The sequence below is a fragment of the Podarcis erhardii genome (assembly GCF_964252035.2).
Source record: "Podarcis erhardii genome assembly, chromosome: 3".
Classification (NCBI taxonomy): Eukaryota; Metazoa; Chordata; class Lepidosauria; order Squamata; family Lacertidae; genus Podarcis; species Podarcis erhardii.
Genome location: NC_138507.1, coordinates 107,985,927 through 107,999,657, shown reverse-complemented (window position 1 = coordinate 107,999,657; position 13,731 = coordinate 107,985,927). Strand labels below are relative to the sequence as shown.

The window sequence follows — 13,731 nt, the reverse complement described above, 5'->3', positions numbered from 1 at the left end:
AAACAAGAGGCCTGAAGAACTACACACACTTTGCACATGTACAACATCTGCTGCAGGGGATTTGGGGAAATTTTGCACACTCAGATTTAAAATCTGTACTTTTTAGAAGTTCTGCTGACCTAAATATTTTACTTCAGCTACCATAAGAGACCATGAAGCTGATAGACAGCCTCAATGGAACAAATGACTTCATTTCTCAGTTGCTTAAACCAATTCTTTTGTCATCTTGGATTAAGTATTTTATTTATTTAAACTGTTTGTATACTGCTTAATTATCAAAGTTATCTGGGTTGTATCAAGCATGATAATCTTAGCAACTACGGGGCTGCTGGAAATATTAAGTGAACATCATTTTCCCACTCAAAACAAGAATAAGACAGATCTGTACAAAACGTTGCTGCTTGCAAATGCTAAATGGATTTATCAAACTATAATCCCGCCCCCACTTTTTTCTGGAGTGGATTGATTCTTTTTACTCTGTAGGCAGAGCCTGGAGAAGCGACATTAGAGTGTTTTTCCTAGTTGACTCAGGTGGGTGTAATATCATCTGCAGTATTTTAAAGTTCTTATGGACAGGAGCATTACCACTACCTTTAGTGTTACAAGAAAAAAAATGTATTTAAGTATGGAGCAGTTTCTCAACTTTCCCTTAGCAAATTCAGTCATTTTAAAATATCTCTAACCCTCAGCTGGGCTCAACTTAACACTTGTCATAGGCTAGCATTATACAAATTTTTATCTCAGAATGCCCTTTTGTTTCTGCATATCGTACATGTTAAGAAGGATCCATTTAATGCAGGTTAAATGAACGTTTTCCTGAAATGCAAAGACCACACTACATAATGCTGTAGAAGTGTCTTAGAACAGTAGGCTTTCATGGTGATACAGTCCTCTACCATCACTGTTCCAGTGACATGGCTTTCTAGATTACCGAAATGTATTTTGGTTTTGCCAAGGAGAAAACATCCTATAAGAGTCTTAGCAACTAAGGATACAATACTGCACCATTCACAAGTCCTAGTGTAGTAGAAAGGATTAAAATATCTTCAATAAGTGGCATGCATTACTATCACAGTACAAGAATCAGAGGCGCAATTCACAGGTCTATGGATAATCCAAGGCAAAATATTCATGTAGATTATTTTCTTTCAAACATTTCTGACACGGTCAAGATCAGTTTCAAGGTTTAAGAAGTTAAACAGAGTTTGGAATTCTGAACTGTATTATATGCTTGAGATCCATGTTAAGCACACAGATGTTCACTTCCAAATCACCCCAACACACATTTATTTCACATGCCAAACCTTGGATTTCTTCTAAATTTTTTCTTTACAGACTAAAACAATGAGCAAGAAAGAGAGGTGTGTACCACAGCATGTGTCTCCTCCTCAGTGCTTTAAACTGAAATGTACATTTAGAAATGCAATAATTTAATATATGTCAGCCAGACAAAATATCTGTATCTTTATTTCAATTAAATTAAAAACAATTTGCAAGTATATTTATGCAACATTCACTATATACATATGATTTATTTATGCAACTACAAGGCAATTCTATGGGTGCTGATTATTCATCTACCTACTGCTAGTTAAAACATGGTGATAACTAGGGAATATGGCCAGCGGATCATCTTTTGCATTTTCTTGGCATAGTCTCAAAGATGTTGCACTACCAGCCATTAAGTGGGTTATCAGTAAACCTTAAAATGAAGACCTAACCTAGTCTAGATTTAACAGTCTTCTAAATGGAGAAACAGATTCAACTCTGAAAATAGCATTGTTTTGGAGTTTGCATCATTGGTGTCATTCATATAAGACTTAAATCTCATTTGTTTAAAGGCGGTTAAAAGTTAGGCATTCTGTTTACTGGCAAAAAATTCTTTTTGAACTGGCACCATAATATTCATAAAGGAGGAGGAAAGTACCTCTTTGGTGAAGCCTAGGTACCCATGTATTTACTAGTAACAGTTTGTAAACAGGACTGCAGTACGGTGCTATGTCTTAGCTCTATGTTGGTTCAGTTCAGTACCACAGATCTTCCTCACAGTCCAGTTCATGATTTGAAAGCAGGGAATAAAACAAAAGAAAATTAAGAAGACTGTCAAGTTCCCTGTTTGAGATTCTTTTTTTAAAAAGTGCATAATATTTTTACTCCAAGAACTTACATCATGGTGGACAGATGAATACAGGACTATGCATTTTATCCCTCACAGGACGTTACACAAAGCACAATGTCTGCTTATTGGCCCAAAGAGATCTGCAAATCTGATTTCTGGTACATTCAGGTGTCCACTGACTTTAGAACAGGGCCCTGCATACTATACTAACAAACAACAACAGTTTATTCACGATAAGGGGCCTGTTATTAAGATTCTTTCTTCTTCTTCTTCTTGTACACCAAATATCAAACGTAGAGTCTTTAGTGTTAGGAGCAACACAGCTCAACTCCTTGGTGCCCACAAGGTACAGTGCATCTATTGCCAGCAACAGACATGGCACCAGGGAAAGCATTCTCTCTTGAGCACAAGGGAGAATTCAGGTGGAGTGGGCGTTCTCCAGCAAAGGGGGTCCATCACGATGCATCAATGGATGCGTGGGCTCCCTTTTGTAAGTTTTTGGAGGAAGCTTTGGGATATGTTGAGAAGTGCTTTGCCGAGGAGGAACAGGTGGCCCAGCAACAGAATGGAGGTCCGTATCTTGGGGTATCAAAGGAGGTGATGGCAAATGCCTCCGGACAACGTGAGGAGAAGGTGTCTGGGGGGGAGGCGGAGTAAATGGAGATGGACTGTTGGGAAAGAAAGTGTTGCCCAGTTCACTTTTTCTGCCTAAGGGTGGTGGCTGGAGATGGAGAGGTGAACTAGAGAAAACATCAGGAGTTCGTACAGGTTCTCGAGGTGGCAATACAGGTGGGCTTTCTGGGGGATCAGAGATGGAGGTCCTGTCTGGCACCGAGTATCTCGGTGAATAGATTTTTGATGTCGGCTGCCGAGGAGGGATTGCTGGTGGGCTGTCCAGATGTGCAGAAGAAATCTGAAATATAAAGATTTGTTAGGACATAATTCAAAGACCTCAATGTTGCACTGGGGAACAAATATGCCAAGACGGTACCTCGCAAAAGAGGGCGAAGACACTTTGGACTAATTCCACCTGCAGAGGTGAGTTGAGAGAGTTACCCAATACAGGTTGTTCTCTTTCAGAGTAGAAAGAACCCACACAGCACGTCTAATATGAATTATCTTCAAAGGATTAGAGAAAGCCCAAAGCAGGAATGGCCAATCCTTGGGTCGTGGACATTATCTACTACCCAAAAGAACCTACCAATTTTGGTAGCAGCAGAAAAAGAAAAAGTTGGGTGTGCAAAGCACAGTGCTGTGATGGAGGAGACAACTGCCCATCCCTTCAAATTTGTCTCTGGAATGATCATTTGAGCAACGGGGGCAATGACACCAAGTCCTCAGCTGATTGGCATGGAAGAGGAGGGGCTAGGTGCCTGCCTACCTGCCTGTGAGAGTATGCACAACAGTGTGTGGAATGGCCAGCTGCACTGCTGGCATGTGGCCCCTAGAGGATGAATGTGGCCTTCTGGCCAGAAGGGTTTAGCTACCTCTGGTCTAAAGGCTTTCATTTCATCTTCCTTCTAGGAGTGCTCCTACAACAAGATTCCAACAGAGGATAAAAGCTGGATGCCCATATAAAGGAGAAGGGGTGTGTGTGAGGGGGGAGAGGGAAATAGGAGAGGGTTGTCAGACTCTTCTCTTTTGCCCACATCTCTTCCAGAAGCAAGAGATGGGAAGAGGAAACAGAATTGGGCTGGATAGGTAGGAGATCCAGCACAGAAGATGGGAGCCCTTTAATGGATAAAGACAATGAGTTGTACTAAAGGTGTTCCCAGGTGCAAAAACTTATAAGCACAGGAACAAATAGGGTCACCAGTGGCAACCAGAAATTTTATTTTTTACTAAAGTCATTATTGTTCCCCCTCCCTTCCTCTTAAAAAAAAGGTTATCCATTTGGGTGGGACCCAAACTAGTTCTCCCACTGTTTTTGCAGGTGCATACCTTATTGGGTCTTCTTTTTTTAACTGTCTTAAAGCTGCTAGTTGTGAGTATGGCAGCAGGATCCCTACCTTTTTCAAACAGCCACTTAAAACTGAAACTGCAGGAACCAGAGCTCCAGGAGCTCTGGGAGGTGGGAGTGGGTATGAAAACACTGAAGTAGCTTTAAATAGCCTATTCATGCTGTGCCTTTACATTAAAATTAAAATAAGCCAAACTCATTTATCATTATAGATTATAGGTGGAGCATAAAAAAACCAGAATGCCCCCCCCCCCCAGTGAATGTTAACTTTTGCTGTCACCTTGTATAAGAATTAAATGAAACTAGGTTGTAAATCTGAAGCTCCATTTATTTTAAAAGGCGGAATAAACCGTTTCCTCTGTGGGGAGGCACACACTAGTGGTCTTTTGTCTTTAAAGGTTGTGGAGGTGGCAGTGACAGCAGGCTCTCCCTCTCCACTGTATTTTCACCTTACTGTTCCTGCAGAGAGAAATGCAGTGAAATTACCTTTGAAGGAGAAGATTCAGCAGGAGCAGATTCTGGACGTCTCCGGGGAGGAATAGGAGGGGGAATGGTAATTTCATCTGAGCTTTTTGGAAAAGTTATGGAAGACACAGAAGCTGACCCTGAAAGTGTATGAAAAATTCTATTATCCATCTCATTTGAATTTTTCTACTTTTCTAGTACTTTAACAGTAAATTCTAAGCACACAAAGTACAATACAGCATATAAAATGTATGCCTCTTATTTATAAGCCTCCTTCTGCTAAGTTCCTGAGGAATCAGGATTTCTTTTCACAAACAAAACAAAGCAGCTTAAGCCAAAGAGCTGCCAATGGCTGTGGTATTCTTAGTGTTGTATCTTATGTTTTAACATGCCCTTGGACCATGGATTGATAAAGGCCAAGAAAGAAACAAAATGAATTAAGAAAATAAAATAATTGTCACTGTTACTGGCATCCTGCAATGTACAGGGTGAGTCTTTTAAAAGAGGCCCTGTGGAACATGTGTACTCTGTATCCATGGGGCCTCTTTTAAAGGACTCACCCTGTACAAACAGCAAACAAGACATTCACTTAAAACAGTACATCTCAGTTTTCCCTTTTCAATCATGGTTTGAATTCAATCAAATTTAAGAAAACCGTTTTCAAAATACAAGCATCAACTACACGATTTCCTGTGGTTTGGCACATAGCAGTATCAGAAAACATGCCCACATGCGACACAGGCCAGACAACTTAAAAAGGAGAAGAATAGCCCAATCCTTGCTAGAGCACCTACTTGAATGAAAAGGGGTGGAGGGATCAGAGTCAAAGACACTGCAGACATCTGTGGTGCTGGAAGTGGACGATGGTGGAGGTGGGGTGAGCGGTGTTCTTGGAGAGTTTGGTGCAGAAGCAGCACTTTCTGTTTCACTCTCAGGGACACGACTGTAACTGATTTTTCTTGGCTCCTGTTGCAGAGGTGTAGGGTGTCTCATGGTGCCTGGTCTTGGGTTTGATGGACGAACACCCGGAGATTTGAGAGAATAGGTGTACTTTTTGGGCTGCACAGAAAACCAAAAACACTGTTTATATGAAGAACACTGATAGTTTTTACTGTAAAATTACTTACTTTTTTCTATTAAAAAGTTTGTGCAGCTCCAACTGTATTTTATGGCATACATTAACTGAGAAATCTAAATACTCACAAATCTTGGGGGTGGCTTGACGTTACGTGGCTCTATTTCTAGAGACTTGTTGAACAGATAATCTGCAAACTCTTTTTCCATGCTATTTCCCATTGGATTCAGATTTTCAAAAAATTTCTGAAACCCAAAATATTCAGAAAGATTAACACAGAATCGACAGATCTGTTGAACAGCAAAACCAGAATAAAATCAACTCTTATTTGACGAGGACATGCTCTAGAAATTGATAATTGAGAAATAAAAGAACTGTAGAGTTGGGAACCAGTCTAAGGGCTGAAAATAAATTCAGATGTAATACAATCAGCACAATACCCTGGTGAGCAAAGGAGCTTCAACCAACAGTATAAGAATTTCCTCATGGCCCCTAAAAGGAAGCTGAACCTGGAAGAGCAAAAAACCCTACTTACCCTGATATCAGCTTCTCCTCTTAGGCAGTATGGCTGGTTTTGGTACTGTTGGATCTCCCCTGTTATCTCAGCCACCTTCCTCCGCTTACTGAAATTGATAAGTTCTTTCCCATGTCGTTTGAGAAATTCAGGATTGCCTTCTTCTGTTTTCAAGATGTTTGTTAAATAAATTCCTACAATTAACGTCCAAAAAAATTGCAGCTATAAAATGGTTATGGTCTTTCAATGGAAAACTAGAATTAAGGTTAGAGCTACAAAGGCTTTGGGAAGGTTGAATTATGCACTTAAAATTTTTCTGAAGATCCAACAAAGGGATTGCTGATCTCCTCTCCTCCAAGCAGATGTGCCTGCTGGCCTTGCTGCTGCTACTTACCTGGGGCGAAACAAAGTTTGGGCTTCATCTCAACACATGGTTAACTAACCTTGGATGGTGGCCAAAGGGCACTGCCCACTTAATGCCCGTTTGTAACCAAGCCATTCTAATGGCAAGCTATACCTTTTGTCTCTACCCACCTCCACATCCTCCTTCAAAATCCACAGTGTCCCCTAACCCTTTCCTCAGCTTTTTGTAACTAGCTTCCAGACTCATGGCATGCACCCAACCACCCTCTTTGAATCTCATCCTCGTGTTTTTTTTGCCTGCCATTCTACCAGCTCTTCATCTGAAAGGGTCTCACTCAATAATAATTTTTAAAAGACAGTCTATCCACACACCCCAAGGCTTACAATGCAACAGACCTAACACAGAATGAGAAAGGAGGAGAGGATGGAGTGGGTGAAGCAGGTACCAGGACAGGTTACAGTGTTCTTATAACAACCAGCTAGGGTTTAAACTGTTCAGGGAAAGGAGGATGAAATGGCCCTGCTTCTTCTCTCTCTCTGCTCTGGAGCCCAATAAAATGGCTGCTGCTAGGTAAGTGCTGAAGGAGAGAAAGGCTGAAAGACTGGAGGTCTCACAGTAGAGACAATGGAGTGACCCTATTTCCCTTCTTTCCCCTTACCTTAAAGGCCTCCAAGTTCCTTCTCTCTCCATTCTTATATCCTTTTTTGTATCTATCCATGACTTTCACTCCTCCACCTCCATCACCCTTCGCTGACTTCTAGACCATCTGTGATGTTACCTACTTTCCTTCTTCTTCCAAACCCACAATTTCCATGAAGCCTTTGGTACCACCCCATAATCCCCATGCCCTATCACCAAGGCTACGTGTATGCAATTGAAACAGTAATACATTCCTTTTTACTACCTTCCATAGCACCCCTTTGGTGTGTCAAATTTCAGATTATAAACTCCTTGGGGCACGGCTATGTGTTCTTGCAATCCAACGCATAATGTGTACTAATGTCATTATGTAAATAAATAATACAGTACAGGTTTGTAAACAACCACTTTCCTGGCTGCCTGCAGAGCATATAAATTACCTCCATACAACTAGGCAGCTATTTTCTAAAAACCTGATCATTTTAATCTTATAAATAGGAATGCTCACAAGATAGGTTGGTAAAAAATGTGAGTGAGAAACTTTATGGATTATTATTATTATTAATATTAAAATGTCTATACTGACCTTCACGCAAAGATCATAGGGGTAGTTTACAATATAAAAACAAAAAACATATAGCATAATAACAAACCAAAACAATTATACCCCCTGACCATTTAAAAGGCCATGGATTGTTTAATTAGCTAAAGACCTGGAATAAGGCTTGTCTGACACTTAAAAATATGTAACAAATGCATCAGGCGAGCCTCCCTGGCTTATTTATATAGCAGATCTAGTATTCTATATTCAGGTGTTCTATATTTAGCATTCCTCACCACTAATGGAGAAGGGAAAAGGAAAGGAGAAGGCACATAGGCACAATGTTTGTTCTGTTTAAAACACCATGGTTTATTAGACAGAGATCCTTGCATCTGAATCAGCCTACTGTCAAAACACAGTCAGAAAGTATCTTTATCAAGTAGAGTATAGCACAACGCTAAAAAAAAAAAAAAAAAAAAAGCACGAGGAAATTGGAGCACTTTATCTGATCTCCATCTCTTGAGATTTCCCTGGTTAAGCTAGAACCACAAAGTACACTTCACAAATGCTCAGCATTTCTAAATGAGTTAAATACTAATTTGTATTAGTACCTAACACATGAAGATAGCTGAAAAATCAGGTCAAGGGTTCCAACTAAAATGTAGTGAAATTGTGGATTTGATATTGAACGGGGAAAAAGCTTTTGAAGTTGAAATACGGATTCTTTGAAATGCATGGCTATTCCAAACAATACAGCAAGCTCCACTAATATATTTAAGAAATGGCTCCTTAATAGTTCTGTGGCTTATCGACATTTGTGATTTTATATTCTTCAAGAATAAATCTTACTTACCAAAGAAAGGCACACATGGAGGATTAATAGACCTGAGTTTTGCTAAGTATTTCTTATGATGGTCTTCACTCAGTTCATGAGCTTCTTCAAAAATCTTTTTCTGGCGGCTTGGGATTTGCTGAAGATGCATAAAGAAAGCTGAGACATGGACAACTACAAACCACATGTTATCAGTGACCTCAAATTAAGGACCAGTCAAAATATGTATTCACTTGGAGGGTTCACTCACCCCTTACATATTGAAGTGATTTTCATATCAAAAAATGGGTTATATTATGTGTGACACTGGGAAGTGCCCTTGATTTTTTGCTCTACTTTTCAATTGCTCAGCTTCAGCCCCACTTTCTTGTGGAGAGAAGAGACACTACTTCTTAACATGATGCTTTTCCACCATGGAGATAATCTCAGTCTAGGGAATATACACAGTCTGCAAATGGGGACATGATGCACAAAGGAACTTTTGGCAAAATAAACAAGATGTCACAGTGGCTTCTTACCCTTGTACATGGGACAAAACAAACATTTGCACTGCATTTTGTAAGTGTTTAATGTAACCCTGAGATTATCTCTATGTAAAGAAAAATGTGTCCAACAGCCTACCCAGTGCTCATGCTGAAGACTTAAGAAAAAGAAAAAAGTGGTTTTGGTTTAAATGTTTTTGTTTTTTTCAATACTTTATTCAGCAACAGTTAAAACAATTACAGTTTCTAGATCTACATGTGACTTACCTCAAAGGTATGATCCAGTCTGTAAATAGGTGCAGAGTTCATAGCACTGACAACTTCAAGAACACCATTAAAATTGTTTAGTTCTTGGAAAACTTGCAAGATCTCAATTATCCGGCATACTACAATTACTCTTTCCTCTAGGTTTTCTGTTTCTATGATGCATCTAAATGCACAAAAAGATGTACTTATCAGTACAAGAATGTTAAAAAGCACCAATTTAATATAATTTTATTTTGACAAGTGTGACTTAATACAGGGGTTTCCAAGCAGCTGATATAATTACTGAAGCCAACTTCTTTTCTGAATCCAAATGGGAGAACATTAGATGTTAAACTTGCACACCAGTAGGAAAATAAAAGTCTGCCTTCAGAGGAGCCCACCTCTTGTTTCTGCATGATCAGGGCACACACCTCTTGCTAGGAATGAAACAGTCTGGAGAAGTAAAATTCATACAGAGCTGCAATGGGCCATCCGCTCCTATGGAGGGAATTCTACTACATGATAAACAGGAATGACTGAATGATCCTATCATGCCTGATGCAGAGATGCAGCCAAATTAATGGCCCTGAGAGGGAGCTGAGGTAGCAAGATTGGAGAAGTGAATCATGAGACATGCAATAGACAGGCTCCTCTATCAGCAGCTCCACTAAACTCAGACGAGCCTTTAATTATTTAATTTCTCAAAGCCCAATTTGAGAAGCCCAGTGCAGAATTGAAAGAATATACTGTCTTTCAATTCTTAGGCTTCAAACAACTGAGAAGTTTAGGAATTATTGTTCTTGCTACAATTATTTCCTTCTATGAAGCTCTAATATTTTGCCAAGTTGCAGCTCAGGAATGATGTTGCATGCCAAGGCCCCATGATCCACAGTTCCCTAGTGGATAATAAACACACAGACAAGTGGATTTGGTTTATTGTTTACAAATGTCCGCAGTTTGGCTTAGGCATTGGGTGAAGCCAGACTTTATCTCGACTCCCGCCCATCTGCAGGCAGTCAAACTAAGGGTAAACCACCAATATGGGGAGCCCGATGACTTACATCAAATAGGGGCACCCTGAGGGATCCCCACTGGGGTTGTGGCATGGTCCTAGCCCACATCTGGGCATCAGACAGAATCCACGCCCCCAGATCCCTTTAACAAGATACCCTTAATAAGGAGAGGCAGGTGGAGGCTACAACCACCCCTCCATCCAAACAAAGGCTTACCTAATGCCTTTGGCTGTTTTTTGTTTTTTTGTTTTTTTTGGTCATTCTAACAAGACTCCTATCTTGGGTCTCTCAGACTAGCTCTGTATGGACCTGGATGTTAATATCAATATTTAGATGATCTTAGTCAAAGCACTGAAGCAACTTACTTTTCAAACCACAAAGTAAGATTTGTGGTATGTCGTATCATCTTGAGCAGGTTAGGAGAATTGATTTCCTTATCTTCTTTTGTCCATACACTTCCAACCAGCTCTGATGGTTGCACAGCTCTACAAATTGACAATAAATATAAATTACAGAGAAAAGGCTATCATTTTATGGTCAATTAAGCTACTACTTACATCTAGATTATTACAAATAACCAATAATTCTGAAATCAGAAAAAAAATTGCTTTCTTTGCTTTGTAGAATGCCGTTGTTCTACCATCAACTTAACAACCTATTCTCTCCATCTCCAGTTAAATACTATATCTGTGGATGAGGTTCTGGAAGCTTATAGCTTACAAACCTTGCTTTCATAATAGGTTTTTTAACAGTGAGCTCCAAAATGCCAACATATGGAAATAAATTATCACTTTACTACCTATATCAAATTCACATTAATATATACTAGAGTCACAATTTGGAACATTATTCCTAAATGCAATATGAATAGCTTTGCTAGGAAGAACTGAATGCAGAAATGACCAGGACCGAACACTACATTGCTTGCATATTAAGATGTAGAAGAGAATAATATTGTTTTCAGAGCTACCTGTAAAGTTCAGATTCAAGTAATGTGAGCTGTCGAGCAATTTCTATTGGATGCAACGTAAGCAGGTCAAATGTTTCAATGTGTCCTGGCTTGCTAATATGCCACTCAATTGGAGGTGGTGAGCTTTCAAAAGTAATATTGTGACTTGGCCCAATTGCTTGTGCTTGCTTTTTCCTATGGATTATCTTTGTAATTGACTCAACCCATTTCTTCATAGCTTTACCTGAGAAGTAAAAGAAAAATACATTCTAGCATTTGAATAATAACAAAGTTACCTAGTAGCTAGAAACGTTTCAATACAGTGGTACCTCTGGATGCGAATGGGATCTGTTCTGGAGCCCCGTTCGCATCCTGAAGCAAACGCAACCCACGTCTGCGCGTGACGAAACCCGAAAGTAATGCGTTCCGTTACTTCTGGGTCGCCACGGAGCGCAACCTGAAAACGCTCAACCTGAAGCTACTTTAACCCAAGATATGACTGTAATGAAAATGCTCAGTTTGCCTAATGGGAGAACAGTGGAAGACAATGTGAGAAATTCAGAAAACGAAACCAGAGCCATCTGGTCTAGCAGCAATAGCCAGATGCAACCAGGAAACTCACAAATATGACACGATGGAGACAGTCATCCCCTTTGTTCCCAGCATTTAGTGATAAGGCCTATAATATACTGTTTCTGAACATGAGGCCCCAGACACAGACCTACATTGTAAAATGACTAATCCTTTTGCTTAAACCTAGCTAAACTAGCGACCATCATGTCTTGTTGGTAATGCATTTCCTAAGTGTTGTACCAGCTTGTCCCTAATTCCCCCCCCCCCACCCACTCTCACCTTGGCTCTAGCCAGAAGAGACTGAGAGAAGACAAGATAACTATCTTCAAATATCTGAAGGGCTGTTACAAGGAAGATGGAGCAAGCTTGTTTTCTCCTGCTCTGGAGGGTAGGACACAAACTAATGGCTTCCAGTTACAAGAAAGGAGATTCTTAGTAAACATCAGAAAACTTTCTGACAGTAAAAGCTGTTGGACGGTGGAATGGACTCCCTCAGGAGGTGGTGGACTCTCCTTCATTGCAGGATTTTAAGCAGATGTTGGATGGGATGGCCATCTGTCATGGATACTTTAGTTGAGATTCTTACATTGCAGGGGATTGGTCTAGATAACCCCCAGGGTCCCTTTCAACTACAATTCTATTGACAGGGAAAGCGAGTGTCCTGGCCCTTTGTACAGTGGCCTGGAAACTTTTGGAATCGCTAAAGCCAAATATCCTTCATATGCTATTTCAATCACAACAATATTTGTCAGTAGCTTAGAGAGATCCCTGAGCTTTTAACTTCCAATCCATAACAAAAGACACCCACCTACAGCCAAGCATCTAACTGTCCAGAATAGCCCAGACAACCATCCTACCCTTTTCTGCACCTGGAAATCTTCCTTCCAGTTGCTACCATAGTCTTGAAGAAAAACTGGAGGGAAATTATTATTTTTTGTCCTAAAATCAATGTGACTTTGAGATCAGTCTTGCTGGCACATGCTAAGCCTGAATGACTCTTGGATCGCCTGGCTCAGGGTGCCCATCTGTGTATCTCATTAGTAACCTTTGCCTTGTAAAGCCCAACTGGCAAACTGAAACATCACACTTTAATAAAACAGGTACAAAAGAAAAAGAAGCAGATCATGCTAGATCTTTGCAATAATCAAATCAAATACCTCTGACAGTGCCAATGAATTCTTCCAACCGTTGCAGTAGATCTACATCTCTCTCAAAATCATAGAAGTGATGCTCCACCCAGTGCCGGCATACATTTAGAACTCTACAACATTAACAGAGATTATACAGTATTTTAGGACAAGTTTTATATGATATATTTTTGACAAAGTCTACTAGAGCTGTAGAGCTGGTTTCATTTTACAGCATATATACTGTCCTGACTCCCTGAAGAAGTGCCATACAGCTGTCAGGATCCATGCCAAAACTCCTGTCTGACTTGCTGGGCCTTGAAAAGGAGGCCTAGAACACTGAGTTCCCCCAATCTCCAGTCCAAGCTCTGGTAGCTGGGTAATAAGTGAATGTGTGCAGTGGTAGCAAAACGAGCCAGAGCAAAAGGTCAAGTTGATCCACAGTTTATGTCTATGGTCATCCTCAAGTTCTACTACCAATTAACATTTACTGTGCATTTAAAAATGTTAAAAAGTATGTCTCTCAAGGATGAATTCTATCTCCCTCTAGATTGTAATTAATGGCTTGTGCATCATCTAATGGAATTAAAATGGTGAATAAACAATACAGAATATGAGACACAATATTAGTTAGGGGATATAATGTTCTGGAAAAGGCATGGTATCACTGAATTAAGATCTGTAATGAAGAAAATATATAAGCAACAAGACTATCAAGTGAAACACAAGGTAGATGAAGTGCCATTTCTGAAATATTTTCAGATAAGGCATATTATAACTACATTAATAAATGTAGCACAGTTCATTAAGAAATTACACAAACTTTGAGGCA

General features: G+C 39.9%; 1 protein-coding gene across 1 annotated transcript in view; it reads right to left on the bottom strand.

Annotated features, from left to right (window-relative positions):
* Positions 1–1,429: 1,429 nt before the first annotated feature.
* SOS1 (SOS Ras/Rac guanine nucleotide exchange factor 1) overlaps positions 1,430–13,731 on the bottom strand; it is a 36,588-nt gene continuing 24,286 nt past the window's right edge. The window contains exons 13-22 of the mRNA XM_081854515.1: positions 12,930–13,033; positions 11,221–11,443; positions 10,616–10,735; positions 9,259–9,421; positions 8,531–8,648; positions 6,155–6,327; positions 5,748–5,864; positions 5,339–5,603; positions 4,566–4,684; positions 1,430–3,032 (exon numbers count right to left, since the gene is read on the bottom strand). Of these exons, the coding sequence (XP_081710641.1) occupies positions 2,538–3,032; positions 4,566–4,684; positions 5,339–5,603; positions 5,748–5,864; positions 6,155–6,327; positions 8,531–8,648; positions 9,259–9,421; positions 10,616–10,735; positions 11,221–11,443; positions 12,930–13,033 (1,897 nt within the window). The 3' untranslated portion in view covers positions 1,430–2,537. The remainder of the gene's footprint in view (positions 3,033–4,565; positions 4,685–5,338; positions 5,604–5,747; positions 5,865–6,154; positions 6,328–8,530; positions 8,649–9,258; positions 9,422–10,615; positions 10,736–11,220; positions 11,444–12,929; positions 13,034–13,731) is intronic.